Source organism: Squalius cephalus (assembly GCF_949319135.1).
Source record: "Squalius cephalus genome assembly, chromosome: 17".
Lineage (NCBI taxonomy): Eukaryota > Metazoa > Chordata > Actinopteri > Cypriniformes > Leuciscidae > Squalius > Squalius cephalus.
The window spans coordinates 3,936,973-3,955,601 of NC_137138.1; the positions used below are offsets into that span (position 1 = coordinate 3,936,973).

Sequence of the window (18,629 nt, forward strand, 5' to 3'; positions counted from 1 at the left end):
AACGCGACCCGGTTTGGCAAACTTGCATAGTGTGGTTATAGCAGATATAGGGCTGCAAAGCGAATCCAGAAGTGCCTTTCACCCTGTTACGACTTGATGAACCACTGAAACCATTTTGGAAATATTATTTTAAGGTAAAAAATGTTACTTAGTGTTGCTTTAAAGACTTCAGTTATGTCACTTAAGACTTAGCATAATTTACAGTACAATTAGAAAAGATGTACAATAAAACTGTCTAAAAAAATACTTTGTTGTATGGTATGTCTGAAATAAATGATTCAGTTGTTTATGCTTCATACCTTGTGTTTGCCAGGTTTCATTTATTCATTATGTAGGGGAATTACAGTGAGGACATCAATCTGCTCAATGAGTCTTCATTCAACATAAGTCAAAGTTGAAGTTCAACAAGTTAAAAGATGGTTTACTGAAGACCAAGTTCTGCAAACTTCCATATGACGTAGAAAATGAGTCAGAGGATCCAGTCTTGAACTAACATAGGATACAGAAAGACTAGTACTTATAGTCATATGGATAATCAGTTGGTGTCATTGCAAAAGCTGGAAACAAATACAAGCTTTTGATTAATCTGAATGTCAAATTATTCACTTGTAAATGTATTATTTGTGAGTGATGGATCTGAATATTTAGACACCTTTGGGCAATGCTTTTTCATGTTGACTAACTAATTGGGAAAAACTCTTTCCACAGTGTGAGCTCTTGTACGGTTTCACTCCAGTGTGAACTCTCTGGTGTCTTTTTAAGTCGAACGATGTAATAAAGCTCTTCCCACAGTCAGAGCACACATAAGGTCTCACACCAGTATGAATACGTTCATGCACTTTTAAATAGTTCAGAAGTAAAAAACTTTTTCCACAAAAAGAACAAAAGTGAGGCGTCACACAGGCATGAACTTTAAGGTGATCTCTTAAGTTTGATGAATAAACAAATGTTTTATCACACTGATCACAGCTGAATGATCTCACTCCAGTGTGAGAGTGGAGATGACTGTTGAGAGAGGTTTTCTGAGTGAAACTCTTTCCACACTGAGAGCATGTGAATGGTTTTTCTCCAGTGTGAGATCTCATGTGTCTGTTAAGGTCTGAGTTGCGTCTGAAACTCTTTCCACACTCAGAGCATGTGAACAGTTTTTCTCCAGTGTGAATTTTCATGTCTGTTAAGGTCTGGGTTACGCCTGAAACTCTTTCCACACTCAGAGCAGGCGAAAGATCCGTTGACTCCCTTTTTTACAGCTTGTTTTTGGGTGAAATTCTTTTTAGTGAGTGAAACAACTGTGTTTGCATCTTCATTTTTTATCTTCTTTTGAAACTGATGCCTTTTGTCTTCATTCACTTCCATCAGTACTAAAAAAAAAAAATTGAAACGAAGAGAGATTTAGGGATCCCCAAATTATCAGTTTTCATCTTAATGTTCCTCATCAGTCATTAAAAAGAAAATGAAGGAAAACACCAACCTATTTGTTCCTCTGTATCATCATCTTTTATTCTGCAGGGTTCTTCCTTAATCTCCATCTTTACAATAGTATGTCCGTAGTTTCTCCTGGAGTAATTCCTCCTGCTTGCTGCTTCTCCTGTGGGAAGATGGGAATATTCCCCAGCATTTAAACTCTCATGAACGGCAGTAGGAGCTTCACTGACTGAAGGAGTGAATTGTGGTTGTTGTTGCTCATTTCATGAGTTCACACTTACATACAATTTGAGGGGGTAAAGTTTAATGCGTATTTGGCGTGTTGTCCGGGGGGAGGGCTTCGAGCTCGGAGTTTGGCCCGAACCCCGAGTACTCCCCCCAAAAGGCTAAAGAGCAGAGGACAGCCGCCGGACTAAAGACCCCCCAAATGAGTGGCGAGTTTGGTGGGCTGGCATCTCGAGAAAGGGCCTGGATGCTTGACCAGGAGGGCCCTTGATGGCGTAGAGAAAATTAGAGAAGTAGAGACAGTAGAGAAAATTAGCCAGAGAAACAGAGCTCCTGCTGGAGCAGGGGAGACATCACTGCTGCGGCAGTGGAGAAAATAGCCAGAGAAACAGAGCTCCAGTGGGAGCGGAGGAGACATCACTGTTGCGACATAGGAGAAAAATTAGCCAGAGAAATTGAGCTCCTCTGGGACCAGAGGAAACATCACTGCTGCGGCAGTGAATAAACTTACCTGGAGAAACTGAGCTCCTGCGGTGTGTGGCTGAACAAAGGGAGGAGGAGAGTGGGGCTTGGCGGGCCGATGCTCGTCTTCTTGTGCGTTAATCAAAGACGCGAGGAAAAGGAGGTGAGAGATGAAATCCTTGCAGGATTATGCACATCTGCAGTTTAAGTGGCCGTAATAAATTTGGGAACCATGTATTTATTTAATTGTTTCACTTAAGGATTACTAAACACTTGGCGTGAAACACACTGCTTGTATCAAATTTTTTACCTGGAAATTTCTCAATCAAAATTACTTTAAGCTGGGTAGGAACCCTCAACATGTTACATGACAGATTATTTTCGTCATTTCTATGGATATGGGTCACATTCCCTGCCGATTTTGTTCATTCAGAATCAGAAAAAAAACAATAGTGAAGCTGTGGGTTTAAAAAAATAAAAAATAAAAATACATTTATGCTAAAAATGTAAGATTCTACGCGATTTTTGTAGATAAATTGCAGGACAGTGTTAGCGATAGGTTCTTAATGATTCTGTGTGCAATCTGCACATAATGTGCGACCTACTGTTTACGAGTGACGGCAAATCTTTTATAGAGAAACGATTTAAAACGTGCATTCCCCCGATCAAAAAATTAGTATCCAGATGGCATAACTGGCTCGTGACTCAACTACTGAAGCGATGCGAAGTTCAACCAGGGACAGAAATGGACTGGCCGGGACTGAATCTGCAGCGCGGCTTACTTTGGGCCTGCTGCGGCGGCCTGACGAAGAAGGAAGACCCTTTCCTTCGCGTGAAGAGGGCGGCATTGCCTTACTGACCATTTCTTTATGGCGGGAATTATTGGATGGACCGGTGTAGAGAAATACGCGGAAGGAGATCGCGGATGTTTCGCCCGCGGTGGTGATCCCGTTTGTTAAGCCTGACGCCCGCGAGATAACACCAGAGGATTGCGGCAAAGGTTCCTCAAAGACGAAAGATTATTCATTGGACGGGAATTGTTAGATTCAGACATGTTAGGATGGTACTGCGGGGCTAAATGCTGCAAAACTGTCAATGGATTGAGGTGAGACAGCTGAATGTATACACCTCTTACCATTGATTGCTGAGTGCTCTCCACTTGCGTTAATTATCTGAACGTGCTCCTCCCGAACTTTGTTAATAAAACATAATTTAGCAGATGATCATCACACTTACAATCACTCTCAATTATTCAGATGCAAATGTTTTGTTCAAGTAGTCGTTTAGAGTCGTTGGGCTGTAAGTTACAGTTTTCAACATTAACAGCTGTGAAAGAAACGATTCTCAAGGCTTTTAAAGCAAGAAAATATATTTATTAAGTTACATGTTTCTATATATTGATGGCAAAATTTTGGAAGAAACCGTACAGCACCTTAAAACATCAACCTGCGCTCTTGCCACACTTCCCACATCTTTTTTCAAAAGTGTGTTAAACAGTTTAGAAGCAGATCTTCTAGAAGTGGTAAATGCCTCACTTCTCTCTGGGAGTTTTCCAAACTCCCTGAAAACTGCAGTTGTCAACTCCCTCCTGAAAAAGAGCAATCTGGATAAGACCATATTAAGCAACTATAGACCGATCTCAAATCTTCCATTCATTGGCAAGATCATTGAAAAAGTTGTCTTCAATCAGCTGAACAAATTCTTAAGCTCGAATGGATACTTTGACAATTTTCAATCTGGTTTCCGACCGCATCACAGCACAGAGACAGCAGCGCTCAAAGATAATAAACGATATTCGCTTAAATACTGATTCAGGCAAATTATCAGTGCTGGTACTACTCGACCTCAGCGCTGCATTTGACACTGTCGATCATAACATACTTCTTGACAGGCTGGAAAACTGGGTGGGGCTTTCTGGGATAGTCCTAAAATGGCTCAGGTCATACTTAGATGGGAGAAGTTATTATGTGAGTATAGGAGACCATAAGTTTGAGTGGACATCCATGACATGCGGAGTCCCTCAAGGCTCAATTCTTGCGCCACTCCTGTTCAACCTGTATATGCTATCAATGAGCCAAATAATGAGAAAGAACCAAATTGCTTACCACAGCTATGCAGACGACACACAGATCTACTTAGATCTACTTACCCTATCGCCTAACGATTACAGCCCCATTGACTCCCTGTGCCAATGCATTGATGAAGTCAACAGTTGGATGTGCCAAAACTTTCTTCAATAAAGACAAAACTGAAGTCATTGTATTTGGAAACAAAGATGAAGTTCTCAAGGTGAACGCATACCTTCACTCTAGGGGTCAAACAACTAAAAATCAAGTCAGGAATCTTGTTGTGACACTAGAGTCAGACCTTGACATGACTACCTTAGTTTCAGTAGTCATGTCAAAGCAATAACTAAATCAGCATACTATCATCTGAAAAATATTGCAAGAATTAGATGTTTTGTTTCCAGACAAGACTTCGAGAAACTTGTGCATGCTTTCATCACCAGCAGGGTGGATTATTGTAATGGACTCCTCACTGGCCTTCCCAAAAAGACCATAAGACAGTTGCAGCTCATACAGAACGCTGCCGCCATGATTCTGAGCAGAACCAGAAAATATGAACATATCACACCAGTCCTCATGTCTTTACACTGGCTCCCAGTTAGATTTAGGATTGATTTTAAACTATTATTACTGGTATATAAATCATTCAATGGCCTAGGACCTCAATACATTGCAGATATGCTCACTGAATATAAACCCAACAGATCACTCAGATCATTAGGATCATATCAGCTAGAAATACCAAGGGTTCACTCTAAGCATGGCGAGTCAGCTTTTAGCTATTATGCCAGCCGCAGCTGGAACCAGCTTCCAGAAGAGATCAGATGTGCTCCTACAGTAGTCACATTCAAATCCAGACTCTGGCGTGACGGTCATGACGGCTGGAGACTCTGGTGTGATGGACATGATGAGTGGAGACTCTGGTGTGACGGTCGTGTGTCGGACATGACGTGTGGAGACTCTGGTGTGACGATCATGACGTCTGGAGACTCTGGTGTGACGGTCATGACGTCTGGAGACTCTGGTGTGACGATCATGATGTCTGGAGACTCTGGTGTGATGGTCATGACGTCTGGAGACTCTGGTGTGACGATCATGACGCCTGGAGACTCTGGTGTGACGCACATGACGAGTGGAGACTCTGGTGTGGCGTACATGACGAGTGGAGACTCTGGTGTGGCGATCATGACGTCTGGAGACTCTGGTGTGACGGTCATGACGAGTGGAGATTCTGGTGTGACGGACATGACGAGTGGAGACTCTGGTGTGACGTCATGACGAGTGGAGACTCTGATGTGACGGACATGACGAGTGGAGACTCTGGCGTGACGGTCATGACGACTGGAGACTCTTGTGTGACGGACATGACGAGTAGAGACTCTGGCGTGACGGTCATGACGACTGGAGACTCTGGCGTGACGGTCATGACGACTGGAGACTCTGGTGTGACGACCATGATGTCTGGAGACTCTGGTGTGACGACCATGACGTCTGGAGACTCTGGTGTGACGACCATGACGTCTGGAGACTCTGGTGTGTCGGACATGATGTCTGGAGACTCTGGGGTGACGGTCATGACGACTGGAGACTCTAGTGTGACGATCATGACGTCTGGAGACTCTGGTGGGACGTCATGATATCTGGAGGCTTTAGTGTGACGATCATGACGTCTGGAGACTCTGGTGTGACGTCATGATGTCTGGAGGCTTTAGTGTGACGATCATGACGTCTGGAGTGACAGACATGACGAGTGGAGACTCTGGTGTGATGGACATGACGAGTGGAGACTCTGGTGTGACAGGTACAGAGTCAATGTTGCGCTCATCCTCCACAACACCCAGAGTAAATGAAGAGCCACTTAGTTGCAATGCAATGTCTATATAAAACTCTAGAGCCTAGTAATGATCATGCAAAGGCATGAGTGAGCTGAGCGGCTCAGATAGCCCCCCGCAAAAAAATATCACAAGTAGGGGTGTGACGGCTAGTATATAACCATGAGACCGACAGTTATAGTTGAACACCGTCATTAGATCTCTATAACCGCTAAAACCGTGTTATTAAAATATTTTTTACAAACATTTTTTTATCATAGAGAATGTTTAAACACTAATTAAAAACAATTGATAACAGTCTGTCATTAATGGTCTACGTCGTTTCCAACTGTATTCTTTGCCAAGTACCAACGCAAGTTTTGTTTAGTAAATCATCAGACATGATTTTTACCACTTCATTAAGTTTTTCTTTGTAGAAAGCCTTTCTTTAAAGCAAATTTCGTTTTGTATAAATTGTATATTAATTTTAATAAATGTTTCATCAACCAATTGCATGTATTTAATAAATAAAAAGCAAACATAGTAGACAACATAATAACCGCGACATTGAGGCGCCAGCGCACCGCGTTCACTTGCATTGCATTGTTAAAAGCCTTTCTTTAAAGCGAATTTCGTTTTGTAGAAATTGTATCTTAATTTTAACTAGATGTACCGCATCGCGGTACAAAATATGACCGCCGCTCAGGCCTGCACTGGCTTTCTACAAAAATAAATGACGTGGAGTAATTTGGCTGTATTGCGTGTTTATGTATATACCTAAAAAAAGTAATAGTGTGTGTGTGTGTGTGTGTGTGTGTGTGTGTGCGTACGTCTGTGTGTCTGTGCGTGTGGATGTCAGTGTGTGTGCATGCTTGCGTTTGTTTGTATTCCTGCATGTGTGTGTGTGACAGTATCATCCTAAACCAGCAACCCTTCGCTCAACAGCACCATCTACAGGCCGATGAGTGTACAGTCACTAAATGTGCACATAAATGAATTTATTTTATACCCCCCCATGGATGAAATTCTACAAAACTTAGCAGAGGATACCCCCAGAGGATGTCAAGTTAATCATACACATGAAATATGGTGCAGTTCTGAACATCTCCACTGAAGATAGGGGCAATTAAAGCAGAATAATATTGCATTTTCATTTTTTATTGGAGGGGCGCAAATCACAAATGAGTGATTATGGGCTAGGTTGATGTGGGCCCTTAAGAGCAACATACCATAAAAATTTCTTCATCCTCGGTGCCACGGTTCAGGTAGTTATTTAGGAAAAACTGCATTTTGTTGGGTTTGGGGGGGCCCAGCGCGGGGGGGGAGTGGCCCCCGGGGACCAAACGAAATTTTTCCTTAGAAGTCTAGTGGGGCTACATGCCCACCAAATTTCATGTTCCCCGGTGTTTCGGTGTCCCTGGTATCGTTGACGAAAAATTTAAGGGGGCCCCAGCGCGGGGGGGGAAGTGGCCCCCGGGGACCAAACGAAATTTTTCCGTAAAAGTCTAGTAGACCAACATACCATAAAAATGTCTTCATCCTCGGTGCCACGGTTCAGGTAGTTATTTAGGAAAAACTGCATTTTTTGGGGTTTGGGGGGGCCCAGCGCGGGGGGGGAGTGGCCCCCGGGGACCAAACGAAATTTTTCCTTAGAAGTCTAGTGGGGCTACATGCCCACCAAATTTCATGTTCCCCGGTGTTTTGGTGTCCCTGGTATCGTTGACGAAAAATTTAAGGGGGCCCCAGCGCGGGGGGGGAAGTGGCCCCCGGGGACCAAACGAAATTTTTCCGTAAAAGTCTAGTAGACCAACATACCATAAAAATTTCTTCATCCTCGGTGCCACGGTTCAGGTAGTTATTTAGGAAAAACTGCATTTTTGGGGGTTTGGGGGGGCCCAGCGCGGGGGGGGAGTGGCCCCCGGGGACCAAACGAAATTTTTCCTTAGAAGTCTAGTGGGGCTACATGCCCACCAAATTTCATGTTCCCCGGTGCTTCGGTGTCCCTGGTATCGTTGACGAAAAATTCAGTAAGGTGACGGGAAAAAATTTGACAATCCCTATATGACCGCTTTCGCTAGCTACGCTAGCGGCGGTCATAATAAATGTTTCATCAACCAATTGCATGTATTTAATAAATAAAAAGCAAATGACAATATAATAACCGTGACATGGATGCGCCGGTGCGCCGCGTTCACTTGCATTGCATTGTGAACTAGAGCGCATCTCATCGTAAATGAATGAAACTCAGCGTAGGCCTATGCCTCATACATTAGCATTAAATAGCTTTGCTGCATCCTTTCTAGAACAGACAAGGGCTTTCTTGCGGCTTGCATCAGCAGAGCATTGCATCGTCCATAGACCGCAAAACAATCGGCGGATGGCGGGCGGGTGCGGCTTTGAAATTTGGTCAAAAAACGTTGGTGCGGATGATGAGTTTTGTGATGCGGTTGCGGATGAAATAATACCCCATCCGTGTATCTCTATCGATAACAACATTGAACACTACACAAATATAATTTTTTTTTTTTTCATTTAGGCGATCAAATAGCTAATCAGTGTCTGCTCGTTTATCGTCTGCTCGTTTATCGTCTGCCCCCCCCCCCTCCCCCTTGTCCATAGATGTTGAATATGCCAGTTTAATATGCCATATGACAGTCAAATGACTTTACATATTCCTCATTCAGGTGGATACTCTGGCGGAGACTCATGATCTGTGCGGCTGGATTCATGGTGGCTAGTCGTTCTGTTACGATTGCTGAGAGACGAAGCAGAGAGAGGTTTTTTTGTAACTAAAATCTGGTCTTCCCCCAATCCATTAGAACCTAGAACTGGTTTTGTTGGAGAACGCAAGTGCTACAAGATGATCATACTAAATTTCTGGCACTGTCATTGGTCGCAAGACCGTGACAGCGGCTGTCTTTAAACCTCTTTCACTGTATGAAGTAGGACTAACGTTTAGGAGCCACAGACCTCGCCACGATTGGTCATCTTTCATCTGGGACAGCCCAAAATTGCACAACGTGTACCGTTAGGGTTGCCAATTTCAGAAAAGGAAAATACGGGGCAATCATGATTCTTTATAGGGAAATAAGGGACACACAAAATATGTGTACAGTACCATATAGTGTATGTTATTTCAGTGTCTGCAGTTAAGTATGTGTATAAAAGGATCTCAGACATAAACACTTTTGTTTTGCTTAACCTATTTATGTACAATTAAATTCTAAAAAGTATTTAGATATCACACAAAAAAAAATATATATATATTACACACAAACCATCGTTCAAAATAATAGGATTTATCTGAAATAGAAAGCTTTTGTAACATTATACACTATAGTTCAAAAGTTTTGGGTCAGAAAGAATTAAGGAAATTAAAGTAATAGCCTAGTTTTATTCAGCAAGGATGCATTAAATTAATCAAAAGGGACAGTAAAGACATTTATAATGTTTCAAAAGCTTTCTATTTCAGATAAATCTCTTTTGAACTTTCTATTCATCAAAGAATCCTGAAATAAAAAAAATTTAAACATTGATAATCAGACATTTTTATTGAGCAGCAAATCGCATTAGCATATTATTCACGCAGTGGCTTTTCTTGTGTGGAATGAATGAAAATCAATAATCACGTTGATTTCAGTGCAATTAAGTCTTTTCAATATATTTTCAATGCATCACCTCTAAACCGCTAGACTAAAAAAAAACCCAAGTTGTTAGTGATATGGATGATGATTTAACGGACCAATGTTTCCATTATTTCACAAATGCTCATTTGCACAATGAATGTGATAATCTCCTCAAAATAAACAGAACACATTTCTTCATTAATTGTTGCATTTCACAGCAACACATTCATTTTCTAAACTATTACTTTGACCTTCCAAAAAAGTTCCCCTTGTCAAACGACCAAACTTCAAATGAAATCACTTTGTAGAATGAATTGCAGCTTTTGCTTTATCTGAATATCACATTACTTACTTGTAAATGATGGAACCAAATGTGAAACATTTCTTATTTTGACAACTTCAGGCAATACTTTTTCTCATGAGTTCGTAAATGAGATGTTTGGGTGTAACTCTTCTCACATGTAGAGCACTGGTGTGGCTTCTCTCTAGTATGAACTCTCTCATGAGCTTTCAGGTGTCCTGACTGAGAGAATCTCTTTCCACAGTGTGAGCACTTGTACGGTTTCTCTCCAGTATGAACTCTCTGGTGTCTTTTTAAGGCACTGGATGTAGAGAAGGTCTTCCCACAGTCAAGGCATATATGAGGTCTCACACCAGTATGAACACTCTGGTGCACTTGTAAATTTTCCAGTAGTGTAAAACCCTTTCCACAAAAAGAACAAAAGTGAGGCTTGACACCAGTATGAACTTTAAGGTGTTTTCTTAAGCCTGATGCCAAAACAAATGTTTTCTCACACTGATCACAGCTGAATGATCTCACTCCAGTGTGAGAGCGCAGATGATTGTTGAGAAGACTTTTGAATCTGTAACTCTTTCCACACTGAGAGCATGTGAACGGTTTTTCTCCAGTGTGAATTCTCATGTGCACATTTAGGCTTCCTCTCTCAACAAAACTCTTTCCACACTGAATGCATGTATAAGGCCTTTCTCCAGTGTGAAATCTCAAGTGTCTCTTAAGGTCTGATGTATGTTTAAACCTCTTTCCACACACAGAGCAGTTGAAAGTCTGTGAAATGACTGTGTTTCCATCTTTATTGGTGAAATTATGAGGTTTTTTGAACCGATGACGTTTGTCTTCATTCACATCCATCAGGTCTAAAATCAACACACGAGAAACAAAAAGAAATCTAGTTTACTACTGAGTCTAGGGCTGTCACGATAACCAAGCAATTTTGTAGTACCGCAATACTAACAAGTGTTGTCAAAGTACCGGTACTTCGGTACCAAGTCGGTACTGAAATTTTGAAACTGTGACGATACCAGCATTTCTGTAGTACCGAGTATATTCAGTACCCACTAATAGGCAGCTGCTTTCAGTCGCTTCCGTGTTTTTATCTAAGAGCGGGGCTCCAGACTAATTTTTTTTACTAGGAGCACTGTAGCCGATATATACCACGATATTTATAGTGTCTGTGTATATTAAACCGCAAAAAAAATATTTAAATATTAACCCTGCATGTTCTGCTTGTCTCTGTGTGAATGAATGGCGCAGAGTCGCGGTTTCATTTACCACACACACACACACTGAAGCACGAGTGACACTCGCGCTGTTTTCAGTCTCTGCTGCCTCACAATATGATGACATGATGAAATTCATCTCCAGAGTGACTCTGAGAGTCACTTCATGAGCTTTTTACCGTTTCATTTGAGAAAAACTATCGTACACACACAGAAACTCAAAGGTCTTCACGGCAACCCGTCAAAATAAAAGTTTGGTTTAACTTGAAGAAATTGACAGAAATTATTATATTAGGCTACTGTACAGTAGATTTAGCTACGTCTCCATGTATTAAAAATACTACTACTACGACTACTACTAATAATGTGTGCATAGAAGGTTGCTTATTTTTCACTTGATTTTTTTATAAGCAATATTTACGTTTAAACAGCATGTAGCCTTCAATGCTTATATGTATTATTTACTAATGATTACTGTCATAAATAATAAAATCATTGAATTGGATATTTTTTTCAAATAGTTGAATAAAATAGAAAAGTAATTCCAACAGATTTTGCTGTGTTACCGAAATTGGTACAGAGAACCGTAAAATTGTAATGGTATCGGTACCGACTACTGGAATTTTGGTATCGTGACATTCCTACTAACAGCAGAGGAATGCAAGTAACTGCAGCAACCGCGATATTTGCATGTTTTCTTTTTTCATAAGACTATAACTTTCTTGTTTTGAATTTCGTGCATGTTTATTGAATGTTAAATAAGTTGATAATGATAACAAGACTGTGTTTATCAAGATGATTTGTACAAAGGCTTTGTGCAGATTTGCACTTAACAAGCCTAAATAGACAGTGAATGAGAGAGATCGACTGAGCACGTGCGATTACATGCGTCTGTCTTTGAGGCCAAGTCATATATTCGTGGAAAGGTTGCCGTTGTTCAAGGAAAGCGAAATATTTGTCGTATTATCCTTTTAACGTTTAAGGGTATTTCCCATGAATGGCTTCAGCGTCAGCGCTGGTCAATGCATTGAATCAATGCCATTGGTCTTTATTAAGTGAAGCACCAGCTTCAGCGTTATCCATTGCTGGACAGCTGAACCTTGAAAAGTGGAGCTCAAAGTTAAAATAATTAACACCTTGTTTCATTACATCTATCTTTTAAAGGTGCTTTGTGTAATATATAGGAGGATCTGTTGACAGAAATGCAATATCATATACATATCTATGTTTTCAGTGGTGTATAAAGACCTTACTTAATGAACCGTTATGTTTTTATTATCTTAGAATGAGCCGTTTCTCTCTACATACACAGAGGGTCCCCTTACAAAAACGCTTTTGAGCCACTCGAAATTGCGCTATTACCGCAAGGGAAATTCCTTTACCGCGACAGTACTAACTGAGTCTTCTAGGATCTAGTTTTAGATGTTATTGTTAAATATCAGTTTTCATCTTCATGTTCCTCATCAGTCATTAAAGAGAATGAAGGAAAACACCAACCTATTTGTTCCTCTGTATCTTCATCTTTTATTCTGCAGGGTTCTTCCTTAATCTCCATCTTTACAATAGTATGTCCGTAGTTTCTCCTGGAGTAATTCCTTCTGCTTGCTTCTTCTCCTGTGGGAAGATGGGAATATTCCCAGCATTAAAACTCTCATGAACGGCTGTGGGAGCTTCACTGACTGAAGGAGTGAATTGTGGTCGTTGTTGCTCATTTAGCAGATGATCATCACACTTACAATCACTCTCAGTTATCCAGCTTTAAGTGTTTTGAAAAAACAATTCAAATCCTCTAGCTGATTTTTGTGTTGCTCTTACATTATATATGATTTACATGCATTAAAAACTCTGTTTATCAGGTTTCATTACATAAAATGAAAACACAAATCATAATCTTCACAAAATGTAATGTGAAAAAAACAGTAACGAGTTTACGTTTCACGAGCGTATGAACAACATCAGTCGGTTAATTTCCGAGTGATTCACTAAATTAACTGACTCGTTTAGTCGTTTGGATTTAGATTTCTCCTAATATATGATAAAATGAATGTACTCACAGTCTGAAACAGCAGATTTAGAGCAGAATGAACGGCTGTGTTTCACTTCTCGTGTTTATGTCCCCTTCCCTCGCTCACTTCTCTTCTTCTCCTAGACTCGGATGTGTGTCATTGCTTCGGTTGCTCGAGCGCCTCTACTGGCCGAAACCAATCCAACTATCTAGTTTAATCTTCAGAGATTATACAAAACAACCAAGACAAAATCTGTTATCTTGTTTGAGATTATACAAACACAAATTTATCTCCCCAAATATGTTTGATGTTGGTAAAGATTCAAACTTAAAATATATTGCCTAGAGTTTGCAATTGTATAGACTACCTTCTGGACTCATTCAACTGTTGCATGTTACTGATGTTGTTTTTTTTATTTGTGAATTCATTTTAAAGTTATAGTACACATGTTATTAATAAAATATGTTAGAGTTATTAAGGGATGATTTAACTTAAAACTCCAGTTCTGTCCGAGCAGATCAATGCAAGTTGTCTGATTTCTCCCAATAAAAATAAACATCACAGTCCTGATAAACACAGTGAACTTAATCAGTTAAAGGTACACTAGCTTTTGGCTCTTAATAAACAAAACGTAGCTAATGTGTCTTGCGGAAGAACGTTGTAGCCAGAGCCACTTCTCTCTGTTTATGTCTATGACGAGTCACGCAGGAACTCGTTTACACCGTAGGAACAAATACATGGTTTGGGAGATGGGCTCATAATATATCCACTCAGTATATATTTATATACCATCTAGAGGAACATCTGTGGTGCTGCCAAACTATTGTCATTACTACATTCAGAAAAGCTCATGCAAGTTATTCAGAGGATCGAGACGACACAAAATCAGCTCAAATCATGATTAGTTCAATTTTATTATTTTTTTCTTTTTAACCAAACTGTTTGTACAAAATACAATACAATTGAGCTACCAACACCAGTCCAAAGGAGGATTCCAGCCCCACTCCCACCACTCCTGAGTCCACTCCAAATCTCTTCCAGTGAGTAATGTTCCTGAGTCCGTTCCAGTGAGAAAGATTCCCGCTCCAAGGAATACAGCATTGATAGTAGACGTCATAGTTTCTCCAGGGCAGCTGCTCAAGCTCTGATGACGACAGCTAACCCGTGGGTTTCATGTTTATTCTGGTACATTCAGTTCCTCTAATGTTCACAAAACCTTGCTTTTATAGGCCTAAAAACTCTTTTCATGTAACATTAATGCTATGTCATATTTATCAACATAAAACTGATAAAAAAGAATGTGGAGACAATTTGCCCTCAAGAGAGGCACATTGTTATCACATTCCCAACATTATTGTCATTATTCTTAAAAGTAATGTAGGCTAAATTATGTTTGCAACGGCTGTAGGTTTATGCAGTGACCTGGATGAGTGTGAAACTCTCGGCCTGAAATTGTCTCAAGTAATTCATGAATATTTGTTAATATTCCTGGCTTGAAACTATGGAAGCTTGTTTCTGCCACTGAATAATAAATAAATAATAATAATTGGGACTTTTTATCTCACAATTCTGACTTTTTTTTCTCACAATTGCGAGATATGAAGTCAGAATTCTGAGAAATAAAGTCGCAATTGCGAGATATAAAGTCAGAATTGCATGATATAAAGAAGCAATTGCGTGTTATAAAGTCAGAATTGTGAGATACAAACTATTCTGAGGTAAAAAAAAAAAAAAAGTCCGTCTTTTTTTTCCTTAGAATTGGACTTTATATCTCACAATTGTGAGTTTATATCTCACAATTCTGAGAAAAGATGTCAGAATTGCGAGATATAAACTCGCAATTATGTGTTATAAAGTCAGAATTGCGTGATATAAAGTCGCAATTGCGAGAAAAAAAAGTCAGAATTCTGACTTTATATCTCGCAATTCTGACTTTATAACACGCAATTGCGAGTTTATATCTCGCAAATCTGACTTTATAACACGCAATTGCGACTTTATTTCACGCAATTCTGACATTATATCTCGCAATTCTGACTTTATAACACACAATTGCAACTTTATTTCACGCAATTCTGACTTTATATCTCACAATTCTGAGAAATAAAGTCAGAATTGCGAGATGTAAACTCGAAATTGTGAGATAAAAAGTCGCAATTATCTTTTAAAATGTTTTATTTTGTGGCGGAAACAAGCTTCCATTCTGGATAATTGACAGAGTATAGCAGTTCTGTGGATGTTATGCCCTTCAGGCAGGGTTATTAGTTAACAAAAACAAAAACTATTAAAAACATCTATGCTAATCAAAATAAATATGACATAAAATAAAATATAAATTCTAGTTGAAAAACTTAAACTAATTGAAAATTAGAAATGTTGCCTAGTCAATCAACTATGAATGTTCATTTCATGCTTTTTCTTGACCGAAGCGATTATTAGGGTTAGATTATAAGGGTTGGATTATTACCCTGACAGCAACAAAGTGTCGGCCTAGATCCGGGCCACATCTGGTAGATGTGGATTCAACACATACCAGATGTAAGTCGGATCTGGGCCGACACTGTTGCTGTCAGGGTATCCATTACTGGTCATGCCAAACTCAACTCAACTCTACTTTCAACACCACAAGTGGAACCAAAGTACTGTACAGAAAAAGATAAAAGATAAGATAAAAACATAAAAACAATGCAAACATACATACACTGCTTACAAAGCATTTTCAAATGCTACAGCAAACAAATAAGTTTTAAACGCATAAAATACACCCAATGTGGTAGAAGATTTAACAGACAGAGGAAGGTCATTCCAGAGCCTAGGAGCTGCAGGAGAGAAGGCCCGATCAACTATGCGAGATCTACTATGAGACTATGAACTATGAGAATGCGAGATCACAGAACCATGAGGAGCAATTGATCATTTGGGCGCAGAGATCTACTGGATTGAGAAAGACTGATTAAACATACTCTGGTACTAGACCATGCAGAGCCTTAAAAACATACAACAACATTTCTATTCTGTATCGTATTGGTAACCAATGCAGTTTGATTAACACAGGAGTAATCTCTCTTCTTAGTACCCGTTAAAAGTCTGGCAGCTGAGTTCTGAACAAGCTGCAAGCTAGAGAGAGCCCTGACTCACATGTATACATTTACATTTATGCATTTGGCACTTTTATCCAAAGCGACTTACATTGCATTTCAAGGTACACATTTTACCGTATTTTTCGGACTATAAGTCGCTTCGGAGTATAAGTCGCATCAGTCAAAAAATGCGTCATGAAGAGGAAAAAAACATATATAAGTCGCACTGGACTATAAGTCGCATTTATTTAGAAATTTATTTCACAAAATCCAAGACCAAGAACAGACATTTAATCAAACACAGTAGCACACAGAACAACAGCCTGAATAACGTTAGGTGTCCGGTGTGTTAACGCAACACATTAAAGGAGAACTCCGGTCAATTTTAACATTGAGCTCATTTTTTTGTACATTTGGAGTGCTGCCAATACAGAGAACAACGACAAAAATCGGTGTTGCCTACACCGAGTTATTCTATTTTTAAAATTTGCACCCTGTTGACTTCAATGGGGCAAGTACTAAACCTGCTTTTAGCCTCTTAACATCCTTGATGTGTCATTACAAGTGCACAGAAAATGTGAGTGATTCCTTCAGAGTGAACACGAGTGAGTCTGACTGCAGTAGATGTGAAAGAAATGTATAAAAATGATGTTATTTAAGCCAGCGCAAATACCTTTGTTTACATCCTGTTTTTCGGTTGAAGTCCAAAGTAGTCGATTGCCGAGTTCACGCGCGTGATCATAGGTATTAAACCTATGCGTGTGAACTCTGCAATCGACTACTTTGGACTTCAACCGAAAAACAGGATGTAAACAAAGGTATTTGCGCTGGCTTAAATAACATCATTTTTATACATTTCTTTCACATCTACTGCAGTCAGATTCACTCGTGTTCACTCAGAAGGAATCACTCACATTTTCTGTGCACTTGTAATGACACATCAAGGATGTTAAGAGGCTAAAAGCAGGTTTAGTACTTGCCCCATTGAAGTCAACAGGGTGCAAATTTTAAAAATAGAATAACTCGGTGTAGGCAACACCGACTTTTGTCGTTGTTCTCTGTATTGACAGCACTCCAAATGTACAAAAAAATGAGCTCAATGTTAAAATTGACCGGAGTTCTCCTTTAACAGTTATTCAGCTACACAATAGCATAAAGAACATATACCTGGGAGGCTGAATAGGCTAAATTAACATAAGCCAGCAAGAAATTTACCAGTAAACAAGTTCACCAAGCTCCCGCGATCTCATTCCAAATCATTTTCTTCATCCCTTGGTGTCGCTTCTGAACAACTCCGCCAACTAGAGCGCCCTCTTGCGGCTGTAGACGGTAATGTTTTCTCTTGGTTCATCTCAGTCTGAATTAATTTTGATATATAAGTCGCACCTGATTATAAGTCGCAGGACCAGCCAAACTATGAAAAAAAGTGTGACTTATAGTCCGGAAAATACGGTACATTCTTATCAGTTCTTGCTTTCCCTAGGACAATAATGCAAACAGGATTACACAAAGGCATGAACAACCTTCTCCATTTCTTCAAACGAGAGGAGAGACTTCAATTTAGATACGGATCTAAGATGGAAAAAAATATTCTTAACAACAGCATTGATTTGCCGTTCAAATTTAAGCTTGGAGTCAAAAATGACACCAAGATTTCTCACGCTAGACAGATTCTTCCCAGGAAACAATCCCATAAACATCCTCTGCACACCCCTTATTACCAAATAAAATCATATCTGTCTTATCCTCATTTAATTGGAGAAAGTTATTTGCCAACCAGCACTTAACCTCAGTCAAACATTCGTGCAGGGATTGAATGGCACATTTATGCCCATGCTTCAGTGGTAAATAAATTTGAGGATCATTCGCATACAGATGATAGTAAATCCAAAATTTCTCAAAAATAGAACTGAAAATAAAACTGGTCCCAAGATAGAACCCTGAGGAACTCATACACAAGAGGGGTAACCGTAGACGAATAATCCCCTAAACTGCCTGAAAAGGTCCTATCTTTCAAATAGGAAGAGAACCATTTCAGAGCTAACCCATACACAAAAGAAATATATTTGAAATGTATTTTCAGAGTATATTTTGGAATACTGAGCAGCTACTGTTGGATCATCTGGTTGGAATGAGAGGTAGAGTTGTGTATCATCAGGATAGCAGTGATAGGAAATGCCATGTTTCTGAATGACAGATCCTAGTGATAACATGTAGATGAAAAAGAGAAGTGGTCCAAGCACTGAGCCCTGAGGCACCCCGGTATCTAGATGTTGCGATTTAGACACTTCACCCCTCCACGACACCCTGAAGGACCTACTGAGAGGCAAGACTTGAATCACTGGAGTGTAGTTCCTGAGATGCCTTTCATCATGAGGGTTCACAGGAGGTTTTGGTGGTTAACTGTGTC

General features: G+C 39.9%; 2 protein-coding genes across 5 annotated transcripts in view; both read right to left on the minus strand.

Annotated features, from left to right (window-relative positions):
* Positions 1 to 18,629, minus strand: part of LOC307144887 (uncharacterized protein) — a 264,729-nt gene that overhangs the window by 63,587 nt on the left and 182,513 nt on the right. The gene's annotated exons all lie outside the window — the stretch shown is intronic.
* LOC307144922 (uncharacterized protein) lies at positions 696 to 13,271 on the minus strand. The gene is made up of 4 exons (XM_079847659.1): positions 13,188 to 13,271; positions 12,631 to 12,747; positions 9,968 to 10,770; positions 696 to 714 (listed from the first exon to the last, which is right to left on the minus strand). Exons 2-3 carry the CDS (start codon positions 12,686 to 12,688, stop codon positions 10,001 to 10,003), a joined length of 828 nt encoding a protein of 275 aa, XP_079703785.1. The 5' UTR covers positions 12,689 to 12,747; positions 13,188 to 13,271; the 3' UTR covers positions 696 to 714; positions 9,968 to 10,000.